At 40.9% G+C, this 23338-nt stretch overlaps 1 protein-coding gene across 1 annotated transcript in view; it reads right to left on the bottom strand.

Moving 5' to 3' along the window:
- Nucleotides 1-23338, bottom strand: part of TOPAZ1 (testis and ovary specific PAZ domain containing 1) — a 97767-nt gene that overhangs the window by 7312 nt on the left and 67117 nt on the right. The window contains 5 exon segments of the mRNA XM_026649401.1: nt 555-758; nt 4505-4669; nt 5650-5815; nt 7799-7899; nt 22546-22720. Coding sequence (XP_026505186.1) covers nt 555-758; nt 4505-4669; nt 5650-5815; nt 7799-7899; nt 22546-22720 — 811 coding nt within the window.

Below are 23338 nucleotides of genomic sequence, written 5' to 3'. Positions count from 1 at the left end.
ACACCTTTACTCTATTTAATTTTCTGAAGTCTCAGGGTTAGCTCCTGGCTCCTCTTCTACACCACCACCTCCAAGTAGGCAGGAAGCTATTCTATCTGCCTGGTTAGTAATTCCCCAGGTAAAGAGGAATTCCCAGCTGAATGTGTGCTCCACGCCACATCCTCTGGCCTTGGTATAGGTTTGTGGCTGGAGTACTGGTGTGCTCTGGTGATCCCTGAGTGTCAGCATGGCCCCCTAGAGGCTGTTGTAGCCTGTGCCACTTAGAACTGCCGTGAGGCTACTTTAAGTTTCTCTCTGTGCCTGTCCTGTACCTCAGAGCCACATTTGGGGACCTATACCCAGCCCAACACCAGGCATAGAAAAGTTGTCTATGGGGTCTGGCCCTCAGTTTAGTGTGCTAAATGTCTAATATTACTTTTCTAATTGATTTACTACAAAAATGTATTTGATTTCCAGTAGTATTCTTACCCATTACTTCCCAAAATATTAAGTTCTTATGAGTATAGCTTATTCAAGAATCATAAGCAGTGAATAAGATTTCAAGGGAAACTTACTTTTGTAATAGATCCTGGCTTTAAGCCACAAACAGCTCCTTCCCAATGCTGTAATTAATCCTCTAATTAAAGTAAAATCAATGGGGATGTTCTTTGACAGCATAAAGTCGGTTACAGAAGAAGATATACCAAGGCCCTTGCTCTCAATACAGGCATCTAGAAGTTTGTTAAAAAGAAGGCTGTACTGGGAAACATCTACAGTGTCTGAAATGAAAAGAATGTTAATTATGGAAATCAGTCAAAAGCAATCTTAATTGCTGGATATCTTCCCAGTACTTCCTATAAAAATAGCAAAAGTTCAATCTCTTCAACCTTAAATCAGAGCAGTTAGTTTCAGAAAAAAAAATGGTGAAATTTAGAGTTAAATGCCTTATGATAATGATGCACTTGCCTCCCTGTTGGAAGGTCTCTTTGTGCAGATCCCAATGACACACATTCTGTTTACATTGGTTTAAAAAAGTGTTAATAGATCAAGTGATAATTAGTTTCAGTTTAAAATAATTTAATGCTGAAAGCAAAAAATAAAATAAAATAAAATAAAAAAGCCTTTAAGATGACACTGAATTCTGATGGTGTATTGAAAACTGATTCCTAAATACCATGTTATGTTAACATGCATGGAAATAACATTTCCACACTGAGCAATAATGCTATAATTCGCAACACTAACTGTCTTTTCAGAGCTATAAAATAATATTAAGGTCTGGAGAAAGGGTGTTTGAATCCTGTTGAGCAGTACAGGATCCCTACATCAGTCTTATCCTTCAGCAGAGACTTGAAGTACTGGGGGCTCTCCATGGGGTTCAAGAAAGGAAGAAGCAACTGGCAAAAGGCTTTGAGCACCAGCAGTAATAGAGGAAGAACTCTCCACAACTTCCTATGCCTTCCGGGCTTCAAATGAAGAAACCCCTGTTGTGCTTCTTGGACAGCATTAGGACCTGGTGGAAAGACTAGGGAAGGAATTATTCATCCAAAGGACTCTGCTCCTCCCCATTTCAGCCCAATATGCCTTGTTGGGCTCTTCAGCCTCCCAACCAGGATGGATAAAAAACAGTGATTTAAAAAAAATAAAATAAAAAAAACTGGATTTTTTTGATAAAATGCTTTTTGAGGGAAAAAACCTATCTAAAGATAGTTTTAATTAAGATATCTTTGAGCTATAATGTATCACGGAATAGGGACTACAAATTCTAATTCTATAATATGAGACAATATATTCGTGTAATGTTTAAGAAAAGTTTTGTAAATGAGTTCCAATAGTTCATGGATTAGGGACCCAATCTTATGGGGTTCCAGGGGCTTCTGTATAGATTATTTAACTGGTTAAGCAGCAGTTCTTCAGAAAAGGAACAGGGGATTACAGTGGATGAGAAGCTGGATATGAGTCAGCAGTGTGCCCTTGTTGCCAAGAAGGCTAACGGCATACTAGGCTGCATTAGTAAGAGCACTGCCAGCAGATCGAGGGATGTGATGATCCCCCTCTATTCGGCACTGGTGAGGCCACATCTGGAGTATTGCATCCAGTTTTGGGCCCCCCACTACAGAAAGGATGTGGACAAATTGGAGATAGTCCAGCGGAAGGCAACAGAAATGAGCAGGGGGCTGGGGCACATGACTTACGAGGAGAGGCTGAGGGAACTGGGCTTGTTTAGTCTGCAGAAGAGAAGAGTGAGGGGGAATTTGATAGCAGACTTCAACTACCTGAAGGGAAGTTCCAAAGAGGATGGAGCTCGGCTGTTCTCATTGGTGGCAGATGACAGAACAGGGACCAATGGTCTCAAATTGCAGTGGGGGAGGTCTAGGTTGGATATTATGAAACACTATTTCAATAGGAGGGTGGTGAAGCACTGGAATGGGTTACCTAGGGAGGTGGTGGAATCTTCATCCTTAGAGGTTTTCAAGGCCCGGCTTGACAAAGCCCTGGCTGAGATGATTTAGTTGGTGTTGGTCCTGCTTTGAGCAGGGGGTTGGACTAGATGACCTCCTGAGGTCTCTTCCAACCCTAATCTTCTATGATTCTATGATTCAGGAAATATATGTTTGCCGATGATGTTTTAAAGAAAGTTACACCAGTGAACTGGTGGAAGTCACTTAAGCACTTGGATTCAGAGACTGTTGCAGTGATAATCTCACTTTTAACAGCAATAGCTTCTTCTGCCGGTGTAGAAAGAATATTTTCTTCCTTTGGAAGAATTCATTCCAAATTGAGAAAATGTTTGGGACCTGAAAAAGCAAGAAAGCTCCCCCCCCCCCGAAGATTATGAACCAACAGGAAAATGAAGGTGAAGACGACTGAGTTAGTTGCAGAAGTCAATATTTTAAGTTTAAGTTTCTTTTGTTGACCTAGCTGACATAGTCGATTTAATTTTTGCTGTTTTTTAAAAAATATTTCATTTAACTATTTTAGTTAAACACAATTTTAACAAAAACAAACCTAATTTTAAAAAACTTGAATGTTGAACTAAATTCAAAAATTCATATGCTTGTTTTGTTAAAATATTATGTTTGCTATTGAAGAAAAAAATCCAGAATACATGACGTCGTCGTTTTAGTTAAATAAAACAATTTAAATAACTAACTGTCTGGTGATGTTCTCCTCCTAATACAGCATGGCAAGAAAATCCTCTAAATATTAATGATTAACCTGTTGAATTGGAGATAGTTCACCTCCCAATGACTTCATAAATAGCTGCTTCAATTAACCTTTGGTAAGTGAAATAACCAAACAATCATTCATTTTCTGATATAGCTGTAAAACTAATCTGAAAAGTTTTCAAAATAAATCACTTTAAGAATGTATAGTGTGTACCTTCTAAAAATGAAACCTACATCTATCTCTGAGTTGTGAAGAATATGTATTAAGGTTATAACCACCAACAAGAATGCACTTTTATGTAGAAATCCATGATTAAATCAAGTCTTCCTGACTAGTGATTTAAATCAAATCCACCCTGCTCCCAACAATCATAGTTAGAATGGCCAGCCTAGGTGGGGAGGGTGTTGAAAGATCAGGTAAAGGTAGGAGACTTCATTCCCCAGGTCACTGAATGGGGCTCAAAAAGCAGTAGGATAATGACAGGGAAGATGATGTAGGATTTCTTAATTCCAGTCTATCAGGGATAGAGAATAGGAGAAGACAGATAGGGAATGAAAATCCCTTCTTTACACCCCTTTACACTGCCTCCTATTGCTCCCCAGTACATGTGGGTGTGCTGAGAAATGAAGATTCCCTTCCTCACTCCCCCCAACAATCACTAATAGGCTGTTCAGCTCCTTGGTGGATGCCATAGCTCTTTGAGGCTTGTAAATCTAAACAGGCCTGTCAGCTGAATAAGCTCTGATGTGATGAGGTGAAAGTGGGAGGGGGACTGGGAAATGAACACCTTTCCCTAGATGCTATTCAAGGAGTAATCGAGCAGTAGATCTTCATCCCCTACTTCGGGATCAGCTGGGTACAGGAAGGCCAAGGGAACAGGATGACAGGGGGAGTGGGGAAGGGAGTTTTCAGGATGCAGTGGGTCTGGAAGAGCTGTAGGTAGTGATAATAGGATGGTTACTAATGTGATATCTATCCATCTTAGAATGTCCCTATTCCATTCCACTTAATAGACTGCCTAAAATCTTTACGAGATATACAGGAATGGTGCTCCATTTTCATGGACCTCAGGGAACTGGGACTGGCTAAGAATATGGGGGAAGTAGGGGATGGATATGGTAACCCAACTTGCAGTTATTTTTGTTTGGATTATAGATTTAAGTATAGTCATCTATATTATTTTTTTGAATTGTCATGTTTCCTCTGAAGAAATAAGAGTTCTAAATCTGCACTGCTCTGCAACACATCTTAAAAAACTGAATCAGAAAATCAGATAGGATAGAAACCATGTTTAGTAGTACCAGATTCTCATCTTTTAATTTGTTGGCTCTTAACACTAACTTTTCTTACTTACCACAACAATTTTGGAAACCTGGTAGATTCTGCAAAACTCCAAATGCTTGTCTATATAGATTCTCGGTCAAACATTCACATGCAATTGCACACAGCAGGTTGTGTCGATTGAGGACATCCATTCTATCGCAGGGCCACAATGGTGTATTTATTATCCATTCTGACTCTGAAGTGAAAACAATAGAATTGTTTTGAACTAAAAATGGGAATAATAAATAGGCTATGAAACCCGAACTGAATACTGACATGGAAGAGGAGTTTCAAAACTTCACAGAAAAATGCATAATTTAAATTACCAAGTTTTTGTTAAAAACAAATAACAGTTTCTCACAAATTTGATTCTTAGAAGCTTTATTCCTTTAATCTAGGGTAAAAACACATTAAATTTCATGCTAATGAAATTGGATCTTTTTCAATAGCTTGCTTCTTTTAAAGAGAGTCATAACACTCTTCTATCAAGAATGATGTGAAATACCAAATTTTGGATCCCCACTTTCTCTCTTTATTGCCTCACCACCTCCCTTGTTCTCTCTGACTTCTGTGCATTCTCTTTTTTTTCAGGCTCAGGCCATATGCATGCCAAAAGTGCAATGATTACAGATTGTTTTATGGTAAAGTGTGAAATAGAGTACAATATTCCAATTTTAGTTAGCACTGTGCTTCTGGACCAGAACATGTCACTAATGTGGCTCTTGAAAACTTCTGGTGCTAAAGGTCAGTTGGTGTCCACTGGCTTAAAGGAGACAGTCTAACAGTCAAAGTACACCCCGGACAGACAGGTTATCTGTCTTTTTCCAATACAATAGCATGGATTTGGTTTTTTTATTAAAAAAACATATGCTAGTTTTTAACTGAGTTTAGTCTACTGTAAAAGATATTTCTGAAAATAATTCCCATTTTAATTAAGATTAAGCATAATATTTTTTATCTGATCAAGAATAGTATTGGCATTTAAGGCAGGTCACATTTCCTTTTAGCGCTTTCAATATTAGTGTATTTTCTATAATCTAATGTGTGGAACAGACTATAACCTTGAACTAAAATATTTCACAAAGAGAACGGTTTAAAAACAAGCAAGTTATGTTTTACCAGTATATTATATATGAGTTTAACTACAAAACTTGATTCTAATAAAAATAACATTACCTCTCAATACCCATGTTGCTCCATCCAGACTTCCACTTTTAAGGAAGATTTCTGCAGCAGCATTAACAATTTGGCATCTTGAGGCTAACCTTTCTGGACCAATAAGTCCTTTCAAGCTTGTGAAATGAATCTGCAGTTCATGTAGTTTATCCAAAACCTTCCTGCCCTAAAGCAAGAGGAAAAAAAAAAAAAAGGGCAAAAAGAAATAAAAAAAAAAAAAAATATTAAAAATAAGTAAAAAAAAAAAAAAGACAAAAAAAATAAAAAAAAACCTTCCTGCCCTAAAAAAAAAAAAAAAAAAAAAAAAGGTGCAAATGGATGTAGCAAATACATAATATTCAATAATTAAGCTAAGTGCAGCAATATTAGCCAACTGTTCAGATTCTATGACCAGGTTTATATTAAAAATAAAATCAATTTTAATATGTATTAAATACACCTCTATCCCGATATAATGCGGTCCTCGGGAGACAAAAAAATCTCACCGCGTTATAGGTGAGACCGCATTATATCGAACTTGCTTTGGCTCCCCCTGTTCCTTGACCACCCCCTCCAGAGACCCCTGTCCCTAATCACCCCCAGGACCCCACCCCCTACCCAATCCCCCTGCTCCCTTATCTACAAACCCCCGCCTCCTGACAGGCACTTACCGGCAGCGGCGGGAAGTGGAGCAACGTGGCCCCAGCCTGCTCCACTCTGCCACCTCCCAGCCACGGCGCTCCGCTTCCCGCCACCGGTGAGTGCAGGGAGGTTGGGGAAAGGATGCCCCCTGTACTCACTTGCGGCGGGAAGCGGAGCGCCGTGGCTGGGAGCTGGCGGAGTAGAGTGGGCTGGAGCCAGGCTGCTCCGCTTCCTGCCGCCAGTGAGTGCGGGGAGGTTGGGGAAAGGATGCCCTCCGCACTCACCAGCAGTGGGAAGCGGAGCGATGTGGCCCCAGCCCTCTGCTTTCCTTGCCCCAACCCCAGCCGTGTCGCTAGGGTGGGTGGGTGGGGGGTCAGGGAAAGGTCCCACACTCACCTGCGGCGGGAAGCAGAGCGGAGTGGAGAGGGCTGGGGCAGGGCTGCTCCGCTTCCGCCGCCGCCAGTGAGTGGTGGTGGGGGGGATCCCTTCTCCCAAGCCCCCTCCCCCGAGCAACACGGCTGGGGCCGGGGTGAGGGTAGCGGAGCGGGCTGCTCCTGGCCCCCCGCTAATCCCACAGGCCACTCTGGGACTGCGGGGCCCCCAAAATTGCCCCTCCACAGCTCCTGCCTCCTAAACCCAGGGGAAACCCCTGACCGCCTCCGAGACCCCCTGCCCCTTATCCAGCCCCTCGGCCCCGGCCCGGGCCCCTTAACATGCTGCCCAGAGCGGCGTGTCAGAGCTTTACCGCGTTGCATGCGAACCCGTGTTATATCGGGTCGCATTATATCCGGGTAGAGGTGTATGTATGTTTTAGTAAGTTTATATGCAATATATATTAATTTTAAAACACAGAACTTCTCATCTTTTCAAATTGTTTAATTGATAATCTTAGCGATAGTATGAATTGTGATTCTACTCTAAAAAGTGACTATGCAAAAAACATACCTCTTCTTGATTGTATCTGTTACACTTCTTGTAATTCAGTCATATTTGCTTACTTGATCCAACTAAAATAAGTTTTTACTGCTTTTTACTACAGGTAGCACTACAAACTGGATTTTGTTCCTTTTTGTATATCAACAGAACTATTTACTAAGGTGTATCAATTGCTTCTGTGCAAACCTGCTAAAGAGTTGAATTGCACAGTAGTCATTCTGGGCATAATTTGGCCTGCAGAATCTTTATTTAAGGTGGTGATGTGCAAAGAGATAACCCAGCTTGATTCTTGCATCCCTGCTGAGTTTGCAGAGCTTGAAGTTAGGAAAAAACATGTTTTTATTTCTGCATATGTAATATGGGACTCAGATGCAATAAGTGCAGAATCCCTACGACAAAAGTAGAGTCACTTTTTGAAGTCGAATGGCAACTAAGATCTTTTTGAAGGTGTATCTTTAAGTCAATTAAGTAGGATTGACAACAAATATTTCTTTTTCAAATTAACCTTTTCTATTAGAGAAATCTTGGTGTTTAAAATTTAAAAAGAATTGGCACAGTCTCCCCATCAAATTATTATAACCCAGTAAAATACCTTTGACCATTGCTGTACTGTGTGATAAGAATACATTACACTGATCCCAGTCCTTCCCAGGAAATCTTTGTCTGCTTCATTATATTGTGGATTTTTGATAACTGGGGGGGGGGAAAAAAAAAGATTGATGACTGCTATTTTCCAAATCCTGGCATAGGGCTTTTTTTTTTTTAAATGTAAGCTAAAGAAAATATATGTTCTGAAAAAAACTATTTCTCAAGTATAAAAGATACATTTTTTGAACACATGGCACTGGGCACAAGTATTTCTTGTTATGTCTTAATACAAAAGTTAAGGTAATTAATCCATTAACATTTTAATTCAAAGTACATTGTTTTATTCCTTCACCCATGACAGTAAGATGCCTGAATAAGCAATGACAATACAGAACAAGTTTTTGTTTTTAAAATGAATTTTGTGACTCTAAAAGCTTACCGAAATGGCCTTACTGGGGAAAGAAGTCCAGCCACAGAACTGGTATAGAATGGGTGTTAGTATGGCAGACTTCTCCATACTATGCTACCAATCTGCCTCAACTTCATTATGGAAATAAGCCTGTAGGGCAGAAAAGGCAGTCCAGGCTCCAAGCATAACCAAGATTTGCTCTGTGCCAAGGCTCCTAACTGTAATAGTGATTTTGTGATATGAAACTGTGAATTTGGACTAAGACCACAATCATATAATTGACTTTGGTTAGTAACAGTCCAGGCTAGATTTGAACCAATAACTGAGAAAGACAACTATTTCACTGTCAACATCCTGAGCGATCCAGTTTTCCAGAATGAAAGTTCCGATAGGAACAGTGCTATGAACAGGTAAGAGAACAGGTGAAGAGGACTAAGGTACTGAACTGGAAGATATTTTTTAATACATAACTCTTACGAAGACCTTTAGCCCTTAAAGGATTAAACAATTCTGGAAATCCAAATATGAAGTTAAACTAATTGCCATGTAATCTTGTTAAACAATTGTGTGTACAGGCACAAACAAATACATCTAGTAGAATTTTCAGTTTTAAAAGGAAGGTCTTTTTCAAATAACCCAGAATATTTAAATTACCATTACTGAATCCCTTGTGGTCAGGAATCAAATTTTTGACTTAATTTATCATCCACAAAGACAATATGGGGAACTGTTACCATGAAAAAATAATTTAGTTGAGTAAAAAACATTTTTTCAGCTTAGTGAATTTTGAGATGAACTAATTTTTTTTTTTAAAATGAGACATGTTTAAGTTTCCAAACCAATACAAGAATGTTTGTGTAAACAACTTATGAATAAATATTTTAAGGATTTTTGCAAGGTTTTTACTTGCAAAGATCTGAGGTCAGAAATGTGTGCTTTAACTTGCTGCTGTTGATGACAAGCAAAAATAAAGGTTACACACCTGTAAAAGGAGTTCTTCAAGATGGACTCTGCATCTTCATACTCCTGGGATACTCCAACCAGTGCAGCCTGAACAGTAAAGCTCTAGCTAGCAGTAGCTGTTGGATCGCTCATGCACTTCCATCGCCTCCTCCCCTCAATGAATGAATGTTTCAGGGTGAAGGTATAAAGGGGTGTGGCACTCCAGCCACCTCAGTTTCTTCCTCTATGACAGGACTCTGAGGTAGTGGAGAAAATCCCATGACTGTGAATACACAGAGTCCATTTTGTAGAACACTGGTTACAGGTAAGCAACCTTCATTTCTCTTTTGAATGTCCTTTGCATATTCCCACTCATGGGATAAATTAAAAAGCAGTACTCTGATCCAGGATGGTGGGACCACAGAATTCTACTTGAACAAGGACCACAGAACTGCCTTGCCAAATTTTGCATCAGATCTAGATTCCAAATCTAACAAGTGGTGTTTAGTAAAAATGTGTACTGAACTCCATGTTGCTGCTCTATATAACTCTATTAGAGGAATGTATCTAGAAAAAGCCATAGAAGCTGCCTTCAATCTAGTACAATTTAATTCCCTGTGGAAGAGACAAACCTATCAATCTATAAGTTTCATAAATACATAATTAACCATCTTGAGAGTGTTTCTTTTTCTAACAACTTTACCCTTATAGTTTATTGCTTACAAAAAAAGGAATTTTAAAGATTGTCTAAATTGTTTATTTCTGTCTAAATAAAAGGCTGAAGTCCTTTTAATATCTAGTATATGTAATTTAGCTTCCCCATCCTGAGCATGAGGCTTGGGAAAGAATACAGGTAAAATTATAGACTGATTTATATGAAAATCCAAAGCTATCTTTAGTAAAAACCTTGGGTGTGTATGTAAAATTATCTTTATGAAAAACAATAAATGGTGGATTAGCCAGTAAGGCATTTAATTCATTTATATGTTTTGCTGAAGTGATAGCTATAAAAAACCCACTATCTTAATAGACAGGTGGAACAATGTACAGTTTTCCCAAATGTTCAAAGGGAGATTTCATCAGTTGTGAAAGCACTGTGTTCAAATCCCAAGATGGCATAGGGTGTCTTATTAAAGGATATACATTTAGTAAGACCTTCCAAGAATCTTATAGCTCTTTCATGAGTAAAAAGGATTTATTTTCCATAGCTTTATGGTATGCTGATATGGCTGAAAGGTCAATCTTCATGGAAGATAGTGAGAAACCCACTCTATAATACATATTCTAATATATAATTAATGGATGCTGTATATAGCTCTATATCATACATGGAAATCCAAAGTAAAAATCTTTTCCATTTATGACTATAAAACATTTTCATGTGGACTCTTTTCTTGAATTTATCAATACATTTTACACCTTTAACGAATTAGACTTTTCTATCAATCCCAGAGTTTTATTCCCCGGGCCATTAGACAGAGATACTGAAGATCTGGGAGATAACACAACAAGAAGGGATGGTCTAACAAAACTGGCACAACGGCAGAAGTTCAATTAACCCTCTGGACAGGCAAATTAAGTCCAGGTATCACAGTTGTCTGGCCCATGCTGGTGCTATTAAAATTACTCTAGCTTTGTCTTATTTTGTTTATTACTCTTTAAATGAAGAAAAATGAGGAAACATAACTTAATCCTTGACCCCAATTTATTAGGAATGCATCCAACACGGAGTCCCTGCTCTCAAACAAAATCCGATGCAAAAAAATCTATTATAGGATTCCCCCACAACCTGAAAAGGTGTATTACTACTTTGTCCTTCCAAAGACCATTCTTGTATTTGAGCAGTCAACCTACTTAGATGACCTGTAAGGATATTTTGTTCCCCAGATACATGAATTGCTGTTGGGTGAATGTCTTGTTATATATTGTAGGGAATGAGCCCTGCCTTGTTTGTATTCAGAATGCATGCATGGCTGTAATCAGTGGGTCTTTCTCCAGAGATTAAGATGAGAATCAAGGATCTTCCTTTTATGGGAGAGTAGGGTCTGAATACAATAACCAAAACTATTACCCTAGCTGATGCAACCAAAGAATCAAATGCAGCCCTTAACTGATGTTTAGCAACATTCTGCCCTGCCATCAAAAGGGCATTTGCTAACCTTCTATGCTCTTCCAGTGGAGAACTGAGGAATGACGACTTTCCCCCCCCAGAGATGATGCTGGTAACCAGCCATGAGAGATCTTCATAATTTTAAATATGCACACTTAACATAGCTGAAGGAAACATTTTCCTCACAAATATATTGAGTCTTTCCCCTTCTTTATCAGGAGTACAGTGAACTTGGACAACTTTCCATCTATGTAGCACAGCCTCCATCATTAACGAAGTAGGAGATGGCAGAGCATAAAGGTATAAACATAGCAAGACCTTCCTGAGGGAATTGGTATAATTTGGCAGTCTTTTTCGACATAGGCAGCTGAGGGAGCATTCCAGCTTGTTTTTGCTGGTTGAAGCCATCATTCTAATAAGGGGAATGTTACCCTCAAAATATCAAAAAACAGGTGAGAATTCCTCGATACCAAAGGACTATCTAACGTCTTTGTCATGCAATCCATAATTCATGAAATGACACCACATCCTCTGATGGTGGTGCTGCTGAAGTGTTGCCCACATTTTCCCCTAGAGAAGGCAACCCCTCCAAAGTCTGGATCTGACTCTTGTATCGCTACTAATTCCTCCTTTTCTAATAATAACTCTCTTACCATTGTAGACTTATCAGAACTTAGATGCATTGGTGGATATGTATCCTTCAGATCTGACAATATCCTCTCAGTACCAAACTGGCAAATGTCTATTGTCATATAGAGAAACATGCTGATAAGGTGCAGGAGATAGCCAATGATACCTGAAAGGTGTACTTGCCAGTCAGGCCAAAACTCCATACTCAGATCAATTGGACATTTCTTTGTCCATATGGATCTAGAACACATAAATGAGGTTGTTGAGAATACTTTTTCTCCAGATCAGATCACTGAGCTGTATTTCTTCTCCAATCCAAGCCCATTCTCAGTTCAGATGGAACCAGAGACTGCAATCTCCTTGGTTGAATAAAGGAGAATAGAGAAAAAAATCTTTTCTGGAGACCCAGAAGGGGTCTTAGAAGGCAGAAGCAGAAGAGATCCTGAGTTCTTCAACTCTTCCTCTCTGCCTTGGGGGAGAATCTAATTGAATCGGTTGCAGCAAAATGTCCAATTCTTGCTCAACTGAAATACATGGGTTAATTACCAATAGAGCTGAGCCAGATCCAGATGATGAAATTGTGCCATAACAACTATTTGTTGCAGTGCTGTGTCAATACTGTCTACCACTTCCATATATTTTTTCCTGCCTCAACGGATCCTTACCTCATGCTTTCGGAACTGGCTCATCTAGATCAGATGAAGAACGTCTGACTATCACAAGAATATGTATATTGCATACGTTCCTTGAAGACCCTCTGGTCAGATGTCTCTCTCTCGCATGGACTGGCTCTTCAAAAGAGGCTGACTCCAACGAGGATTGAGCACTCATGCTCTCCATAATAGCTGTGTCCCTTTGCAGTGGGCTGGCTCTGGAAACAAGGTGGAGGATTTGTACCAAGGTGGAGGATCTGTCCTTCTTCCTTACAGACTTGCTCGGCGCTGGTCTTTGTTTGAAGCTTGCTTGGTGCCGTATCGTTTTGCTGACCGTGCTTCTTGTAATAAAGTCACCTGAAATCTGTTCTGTCTCACCTTTGTTGCTTGTGTTATGAAAATAAAGCAAATCAAGCATTTTTAAAAGTGAGTGTCCTTCACTCAAGAGCCAGGCATGTGGCATGTGTGTCAGATGCCAGAAATAGAACCAGACGTAATACACCTTTTTAAGACTGGGCTTTTTATTCTTCAGTTTCATCATCTCAAAACCAAAATATTTACAACCAAGTTAATCAACACTAACAGACAATTAATTTTAACTAATATAAATTATTAACTAGCTGACAAGGTACGGATCCGGAATCAGTCCAGAGCATTTCCTGATTTGTTCAGCTGTTCTCAGTTTGAAGCACCTGAGGCAGTTGAAGCACCATGCCCTGGAACAATCGACGTTCACAGAGGGAAGGGGGCAAGGGACATGTGAGATGCTACTGCTAGCTCGAGTTCTACCATTCAGGCTGCACCGGTTGGAGCATCTCATGAGTGCTAACATGCAGAGGATATTTGAAGAAGGTGCTGCATTTCTTACTATAGGTGTACATAATGTCACTAAGGACTTGTTTACACTTACAACGCTGCAATGCTATAGCGCTTCAGTGAACTTCTCCCATTGGAGGAGGTACTCCACATCCCCAAGAGGCAGTTGTTACATCAATGAGAGAAGCCCTCCCATTGACATAGTGCTGTCTACACCGGAAGTTTGGTTGATTTAACTGCATTTTCCACACCCTGAGTAATGTAGTTATACCGAAATAAGTTTGTAGTGTAGACCAGGGCTAAGTATAGAAGAGAAAACAAACTTCTCAGTCAGTGAGTAAAATGAACCAATGTTCAAGAATTGTTTGAAATGTATTTGCAATTAATATGTATGTTGTTAATAATCTGGGATCTCATAACTTTTAGAACTTTTAAAAAAAATTTAGGTTCACCTTCAAGTTTAATTGAAATTGTCCAGCTGCAATATATATTTTAATTAGCTATCACATGTTGGGCTAATAATGAGTTGATGGTTATTTTTATGAAGGTTCTCACTGAACTGAGATGATTTTTTCCCTTTGTTGAGCATTAACATTACTGAAACTCTGAGCATGCCTGTGCTGCAGACTGCAAACGAACTCTTAACAGCCAGTCATCTGAATAAGTGCATATAGAAGTCTCTTGTAGGCTGTCACTACACCTGAGTATCTGATGATAATTCTTGGAATTAGAAACGCCCAAAAGGAGGATTTTGTATTGATGATGATTCTCACTTATGCAAAATCATAGTTACTTCTATGTGTTGGTCTGATGGATATAAAGCATGCATCATGACAAGCGCTCCAAACCAAATGCATATACTTAATAAGAGAATTATGCAGGGTACCGGTCATGGGAATAGAAAATACGGGGAACATTCTCCCAATACTGCTTTAGAAACTTAGAATGCCCCGAACAGCATGATCTCCAAAGCGCCCGGGCCTGCGGTTTGAGAGAATTCCATGTCCATGTCCTCATCACTCTCGTTGCCGCGCTGCCGTAGCCTACTCCATGTCGCCTGGTTTTGCAGGTTCTGGTTCAGCATAAACTGCACGATAACGCGCGAGGTGTTTACAATGTTCATGACTGCTGTCTTGAGCTGAGCGGGCTCCATGCTTGCCGTGGTATGGCGTCTGCACTATTCACTCAGGAAAAAGGCGCGAAACGGTTGTCTGCAGTTGCTTTCCCGGAAGGAGGGGGAGGATATACCCAGAACCACCCGCGACAATGTTTTTGGCCCCATCAGGCATTGGGATCTCAATCCAGAATTCCAATAGGCGGAGGAGACTGCAGGAACTATGGGATAGCTACCCACAGTGCAACGCTCCAAAAATCGACACTAGCCCCAGTACATGGACGCACACCGCATAATTATTATTATTATTATTTTTATTAATGGAGATATCCTATCTCCTAGAACTGGAAGGGACCTTGAAAAGTCATCGAGTCCAGCCCCCTGCCTTCACTAGCAGGACCAAGTACTGATTTTTGCCCCAGATCCCTAAGTGGCCCCCTCAAGGATTGAACTCACAACCCTGGGTTTAGCAGGCCAGTGCTCAAACCACTGAGCTATCCCTCCCCCCCGCCCCACTAAGCAATTAATGTGCTTAGTGTGGCCGCATACATTCAACTTTATACAATCTGTTGCCAAAAACCGGTTTCTGTAAAATCGGAATAATCCCGTAGTGTAGACATACCCTTAGAGCCTACAAGTCCAATCAATCCTACATCTTGTTCAGCCAATCGCTCAGAGAAACAGGTTTGTATACATTTGCAGAGGATAATGCTACCGCTTCTTGTTTACAATGTCACCTGAAAGTGAGAACAGGTGTTTGCATGGCACAGTTGTAGCCCGCGCTGCAAGATATTTACATACCAGATGCGCTAAAGATTATGTCCTTTGATGCTTCAACCACCATTCCAGAGGACATACATCCATGCTGATGACAGGTTCTGCTCATTAATGATCCAAAGCAGTGCAGACTGACATGTTCATTTTCATAATCTGAATCAGATGCCACTTGCAGAAGGTTGATTTTCTTTTTTGGTGATTAGGGTTCTGTAGTTTCCACATCGGAGTGTGGCTCTTTTAAGACTTCTGAAAGCATGCTCCACACCTCATCCCTCTCAGATTTTGGAAGGCACTTCAGATTCTTAAATCTTGGGTCAAATGCTGTAGCTATCTTTAGAAATTTCACATTGGTATCTTCTTTACATTTTGTCAAGTTTGTAGTGAAAGTATTCTTAAAACAAACATGTGCTGCGTCATCATCCAAGACTGCTATAACAGGAGATATATGGCAGAATGAGGGTAAAACAGAGCAGGAGACATACAATTCTCCCCCAAGGAGTTCAGTCACAAATTTAATTAACGCATTATATTTTTAACGAGCATCATCAGGATGGAAGCATGTCTTCTGGAATGATGGCCGAAGCATGAAGAGGCATATGAATATTTAGCGCATATGGCATGTAAATATCTTGCAACGTCAGCTACAACAGTGTCATAAGACTGTCTGTTCTCACTTTCACGTGACATTGTAAATAAGAAGCGGGCAGCATTACCTCCCGTTAATGTAAACTAATTTGTTTCTCTTAGCAATTAGCTGAACAAGAAGTAGGACTGAGTGGACTTGTAGGCTCTAAAGTTTTACACTGTTTGTTTTTGAGTGCAGTTATGTAACAAACAAAAAAATCTACATTTGTAAGTTGCACTTTCATGATAAAGAGATTGCACGACAGTACTTGTGAATTGAAAAATACTATTTCTTTTATCATTTTACAGTGCAAATATTTGTAATAAATATAAAGTGAGCACTGTACACTTTGTATTCTGTGATGTAACTGAAATCGATATATTTGAAAATGTACGAAAACATCAAAAATATAATACATTTCAATTGGTATTCTATTGTTTAATGGTAGAATTAATCACGATTAATTTTTTTGAGTTAATTGTGTGAGTTAACTGTGATTAACTGACAGCCCTAATTGTAATTGATGTTATTTCTGTCCTGGTCAGCGTGTCTAGTGTTAAATATAATGTAGAACACTATTTGTATTGCACTGGCTTTCACTTTCCCCTCTGGGAATCTTCAGGTATATGACAGAGAAAACTAAAGGCTGCTCACCAGCAGCTGTTGTTCAAAAGTATAGCTTCTGATGAGCCAGCACAGTAGGAATCGTGCCTTTGAAAAATACTATAGTGCACTTTGTGCTCCTTCTATCTGGCATTCTGGAACTGAGGGGATAAATATTCCCTTCTACCCAAGTATCAGGGGGTAGCCGTGTTAGTCTGTATCTACAAAAACAACAAGGAGTCTGGTGGCACCTTAAAGACTAACAGATTTATTTGGGCATAAGCTTTCCTGGGTAAAAACCTCACTTCTTCGGATGCATCCTTGTTGTTATTGCGCTTCTACCCAAATATCCCCCCATTCTTCTCCAAACACATCCTTTAAATCTCTGAAATGGAAGTGAGGTGGGTGCGCCAATGTGGATTTGCAGAGACAATGGGACTGGTGTGAGACAACAATACTAATGGGTATGGGATGGGTCACTACAAAAACTAATTTCCCCCTGCTGATACTCACACCTTCTTGTTAACTGTTTGAAATGGGCCACCTTGATTACATTGGCCTCATCAGCACTACAAGAGTGATTTCCACCCCTTCTTCTCAATTGTTAAGAATAGCCCACTTCCACCTTAATTGAATTGGCTTGTTAACACTGATGCCCTCCCCCTTGGTAAGGCAACTCCCATCTTTTCATATGCTGTGTATTTATACCTCTCTACTGTATTTTCCACTCCATGCATGTGATGAACTGGGTTTTAACCCACGAAAGCTTATGCCCAAATAAATTTGTTAGTCTCTAAGGTGTCACAAGGACTCCTCGTTGTTTTAACAATACTAAAGTAACTACTCTTTTTCCATGGCATTGCCCCCTAAACATCCTAACTATAGCAGATTAGCAAGTAGTGACAATGCTTAGGAAGAAGGTAGAGTACTAATAATTAAATGAGACAAGCATTTCTCCTTTGAATTGGATATACCTGGACTCAGTGTCCAGAGAAAAATGCTTAATTAAAAGTGTAAGTTAAACTCCAGGCAGCAGCGGCTTTACAAATGTGAACAGGCACAAAACAAACAGATGCAGAGGATGCTACTTCTCTTTAGAAGAATGGACTTTTCAGTTTCAGTGAGGTCACACAATATCTGATTACAAAACCTGAATATTTTGCCTGTGGAAAGATACACCTGCTTTCAGTATTTTCACCAAAAAGGTACAAAACAACGTTGTGAACTTCCTGAAGGGTTTATTAAGATTATAGATAATAGCCCTTTTAAATATCCAAGCTTTACCAAAAAAAATTGAGGCTTTGGAAAATATACTGGTAATGAAAGTGTTCAAATGAAAACCAGAGACCACCTAGTCAAAAATGTTGGAGGAGGCTGCAAAACTATTTTATCATTATAAAAACTTTGTAACACATCAAAGCCAAACAATAACCCTCCCTCGCCCTCATCGAGTACAAAATATCCAAAGGAGGGAGAAACTGGCCTGGAGCTAAAACTTTTCAAGGGGTCTTCTGGCAGAGGGAGAAAGAGAAAGAGACCATTCTGGGAAAGCTAAAAAAAGCTAAAATTGCCAAATCCATAGTCCAGGTGGAGACTCAGAGACCCAAGGGGATGACAGACCTAAAGAGAACTGCACCACTATGGAATGTGCTAATCTAATAAGGAAATAATCTGGGCTGGAAACTGAAAAAGCCAAAAAGAGAACTTCTCTTGCAAAGCCCAGATACTGCCCAACAACATCCCTGAAGGAGAAGCCAGAAGCTCCCTCTAGGGCAGACAAAAGATCTGAATGCCTGATATCTGAGAAAGTCCTCTCAGCCTCTGGACCTCTAAGACCTGGGGAGGCTGAATATTGCATCTCACGATCAGAACCAACCACCAGCACTGACTCCATAATAAATCCCTAAATAAATGTTGTTTGCTCTTATGCTTTGTTCCTTTCTTCTCTTCTTAGGAAGCAGCAGGCAGCAGTTCCAAAGAGTGCCCCATTTCAGCTCATAGATTCAAAGATTCTGGGTCCAAAGACTTTGAAGTCCTCCAACCCAAACCACTTAACTCCTTCTCCAAACAGATGTTAGGCTTAAACCCAAAAAATTCTTTCAACTCTGAGTAATCTGGACAAGGGGTATATCCCACAGAAAAACTACTTCTCAGGTCTTGACATCCCCAAGGCCTCTTCGGTCAGGAAGGTCTTGGGCTTATGGCTCCATGTCCTCCGGTCAAAGACCATATAGATTACACATCCAACAGGCAAATGTCCTTCTCCCAAAGTTGTCAAGTATATAGGGTACTTATCCTTAGACATTTTGTCACAGCAAAAGGAGTCCTTAAATCCCTATCTCTTTCCTTCTGCCATGGAAGGAGAATCCTAATGGGTCAAGTTACATTTTAATAATATGAACAGTAAAAACAATCCTACAAACTACTTTAACTAGTTAAACTGGAATAATCAACAGCTATATGAGAGGATAAATTAACAAGACACAGGGGAAGGAAGAGTTCCACCAACACTCAGGCTGATGGAAAGAGGAAATAAATGACAGGAGGATTTTATCCCAACAGAAGTTGTTGTATTGGATTAGAGAGCTTGATAATTTCCTGTTCTCATTTGCAAGATTGTAAGCCCTTCAAAGCCCGGGATCCTGTTTTCTTTTTTGTGTTGTACCTACCACAGTGGGGCTCTGATCTTGACTGAAATCTTTGGATGCTCTCACCATAAAAATTATTATCCCCAAAAATTCTAACCTCCTGGTATTATCTTGAGTACATGAGACTTCCTTGCTCCTACTTTCTCACTGGCTGCAGAGATCATGAGTGATTCTGGCTGAAAATGCATAGTTAAAAATAAAGCAGTTTGAGGAAACTGGGAGAATTTGTTTGCATTCTGGGCAATGAAGTGGAGTATAGGAACCCTTAGTGTTGAGGCCAGCTCTGATTTAGACACCTTTGAGAATGATTCTGATTAGGACAGATGTTCATACTATTGTCTCCAAGATGGGCTGAAAACAGAAGCCGTGATAATCACAGAATCATAGAACTGGAAGGGACCTTGAGAGGTCATCTAGTCCAGTCCCCTGCACTCAAGGCAGGACTAAGTATTATCTAGACCAGGGGTCTCAAACTCAAATGACCACGAGGGCCACATGAGGACTAGTGCATTGAACCGAGGGCCGCATCACTGACACCCCCCTTTGCTGTCTCTGGCCCCGCCCCCACTCCACCCCTTCCATTAGGCCCCGCCTCTGCCCCACCTCTTCCCACCCCTTCCCTGCAACATTCCAACCCCTTCCCCGAAGTCCCCACCCCAACGCTGCCCCCGGGGGGGGAGAAAGGGTGCAGGGTGCGGCGGGGGCTCAGGGCAGGGAGTTGAGGTGCAGGTGGTGTGCAGGGTGCGGCAGGGGGCTCAGGGCAGGGCGTTGGTAGGTGGGGTGCAAGAGGGTGAGGGGTACGGCAGGTGGCTCAGGGCAGGGAGTGCAGGAGGGGTGTGGGATGCGGCAGGGGGCTCAGGGCAGGGAGTTGGAGTGCAGGAGGGGTGTGGGATGTGGCAGGGGGCTCAGGGCAGGGAGTTGGGGTGCAGAAGGGGTGCAGGGTGCGAGCTCCAGCCCAGCGCCACTTACCTAGAGCGGCTCCGGGGTGGCAGTGGCACGCACTGGGGCCAGGGCAGGCTCCCTGCCTGCCTGCCCTGGCCCCCAGCCCCACACCACTCCGTTCTAGGAAGCAGCTGGAACCATGTCCCTGCAGCCCCTGGGGGAGGGAGGGGGGCCTCAGGGTTCCGTGCGTGCGCTGCTCTTGCCGCACCTCTAGGTACCTCCCACAAAGCTCCCATTGGCTGCGGTTCCCTGTTCCCGGCCAATGGGAGCTGCAGGGGGCGGTGCCTGGAAGGAGGCAATGCAGGAGCCCTCTGCTTCTTCCCCCACTTCCCCAGCCCGAAGGGGAATGCTGCCAGCTGCTTCACAGAGCGGCGCGGGGCTTGCAACGCCACAGGGGGCAATCCCGTGGGTAGGCAGAGGGGCGACGGGGGACGCGGGGAGCTTGGCGGGCCACACGCAAGAGCCCCGCGGGCCGCCGCGTGTTTGAGACCCCTGATCTAGACCATCCCTGACAGGTGTTTGTCCAACCTCTCTTAAAAATCCCCAGTGATGGAGATTCCGCAACCTCCTTAAGCAATTTATTCCAGTGCTTAACCACCCTGACAGTTAGGAAGTTTTTCCTAATGTCCAATCTAAACCACCCTTGCTGCAATTTAAGCCCATTGCTTCTTGTCCTATCCTCAGAGGTTAAGAACAACAATTTTTCTCCCTCCTCCTTGTAACCACCTTTTATGTACTTGAAAACTGTTATGTCCCCCTCTCAATCTTCTCTTCTCCAGACTAAACAAACCCAATTTTTTCAATCTTCCCTCATAGGTCATGTTTTCTAGAACTTTAATCATTTTTGTTGCTCTTCTCTGGACTGTCTCCAATTTCTCCACATCTTTCCTGAAATGTGGCGCCCAGAACTGGACACAATACTCCAGTTGAGGCCTAATCAGCACAGAGTAGAGCGGAAGAATTACTTCTTGTGTCTTGCTTACAATACTCCTGCTAATACATACCAGAATGATGTTTGCTTTTTTTGCAACAGCGTTACACTGTTGACTCATATTTAGCTTGTGATCCCCTATGATCCCCAGATCCCTTTCCGCAGTACTCCTTCCTAGGCAGTCATTTCCCATTTTGTATGTGTGCAACGGATTGTTCCTTCCTAAGTGGAGTACTTCGCATTTGTCCTTATTGAATTTCATCCTATTTACTTCAGACTATTTCTCCAGTTTGTGCAGATCATTTTGAATTTTAATCCTATCCTCCAAAGCACTTGCAACCCCTCCCAGCTTGGTATTGTCCGCAAACTTTATAAGTGTACTCTCTATGCCATTATCTAAATCACTGATGAAGATATTGAACAGAACCGGACCCAGAACCGATCCCTGCGGTTCTCCACCTTCTGACATAAAAAATTGCCTCCAATACATTCCAAGAACTTGTTGGATAATCTGTGCCCTGACTTGTTATTTTCGCAAGAGATGTCTGGGTAGTTGAAGTTCCCCATCACCACCAAGTCCTGTGCTTTGGATGATTTTGTTAGTTGTTTAAAAAAAAGCCTCATCCATCTCTTCTTCCTGGTTTGGTGGTCTGTAGACCCCCTACCATGACATCACCATCATCGTGACATAATGTTGCACAATGGCATGGACCTAGCAGTATAAAACTCAATTTTAGTACAATTTAACCTAAAAATAATAATAATCAAGAACTATATATAAATAATTTAAAGAGTAAGGGCAGTTGAGATGAAAGGGGACAGACCTTGCTCTGTCAGCTTGAACAAATGAGGAGTCTCACTCAGGGGCAGGATCTCTTTAAACCTCCTCCTCACCCTGCATGCTAGTACAAAATATGTTTTCCTCCTTAATTAATAGTGTTTATACATACAGCATATTACATCTCTGCTCCAGAAACACTAATTGTTTCAATTTGTTTGGGGGTTCAATTCAAGGTGTTTGCTTTGCCCACTGAAGTCCTTCATGGTTTGGTCATGTCATGTGCACTTAACAGCCTATGTCTGCCTCCCCTTGTGCCATTACCCAAGCTGGAGGCAAGCTGTTGGTTCTTACATTTGTTTGTCTGGAGCAGGTCATTCTCAGTAGAGGGCCCTTGACTCTGGAACATGCTTTTCTTCTTGGCCTGACAAGCAAAGTTTGCATCTTTTAGGGCATGCTGAAAGGCCAATAGATTTACTCTGATTTTTTTTTTTGGAGGGGTAGTTGAGTGGGATGGGTTTTACTTTTTCTTTCTGATCAGGGGGTTCAGGGAGTTTAGCTGCTATTTAACATGTTTACTTAATGTTAATTTTACATGTAGCAAGAGGAATTTTGATTAGTGCACAATATACATTTAAATAAATAAGGTCAAGAGAATGGTAGCTTTATAATTCATCACATAATTTCAGTTTTCTTCTTACACCTGTTCAGTGTAGAGAGTGAATGGTAAAATGCCAAATGCAACATATACATTATTATTATCTTAGTTTTACCTGCTTCAGCAAATTCACAAAAAGGAACTCCTGGTCTCTCTTCCTTGGAGTCTCTTGTTAGTATGTCAGCAATATATAAAGTCAATTTCTGAAGGTCACCAAAATTTTCACATCGTATTCTCATATTAACATACAAAGTTCCCAATTTGGCCCAGTCACTTTTTTCTTTACAGTGCTGTTAAAAGTCAAATAATAAATGTAAATAAGTTTGCTACAAAACACCATACAGTTATTAGTTATTATAACTCAGATGGTACAGCTGGCAGGAACTATTAGGTGCTCAAAATGCACCTTGTACAAATTCTCCTTTTATATTCTCAAACATGTTATCTAACCTTCTGAACATTTCCCTCAATGATGTCTCAATCAGCTCTTAGAGTAGGCTGTTTTATTGCTCTTATTTTGTCCAGATCAGATAAGAAAGCTAGTTTTTCCTAACTTCAATTTAAAAACAGTAATTCTTGTAATACATCTGACTAGCCACAAGTAGGTCATCCCCCCTTTGTATTATTTCCTTTCAAATGTTCATACTGTTTTAACTCCATTTCTTTATGATTCTATTAGTATCTCCTCATGTATCATGTCTTCCAACCCTGTTTTCTTTGTTGTTATTCTTCATGCTGTTTTATTTCCAGCCTTTTTTCAGTGAAAAACCCCTAACTGAACTAAAATGAGGTCCCCGTCATTATTGGCAAAGGAACATTAATGGTATTATATGCAATACTTCAGTATGCACATTCCAGGTATTTTGTTATAGCCTCACATTGTAAAGTTTTTATAATCTGCTTTCCAT

This window comes from Terrapene carolina, unplaced genomic scaffold, assembly GCF_002925995.2.
Source record: "Terrapene carolina triunguis isolate 2854851 unplaced genomic scaffold, T_m_triunguis-2.0 Scaffold84, whole genome shotgun sequence".
NCBI classification, from domain to species: Eukaryota; Metazoa; Chordata; order Testudines; family Emydidae; genus Terrapene; species Terrapene triunguis.
Note: the sequence above shows the minus strand (reverse complement) of the source record. Positions and strands in the feature narration are given on the sequence as shown.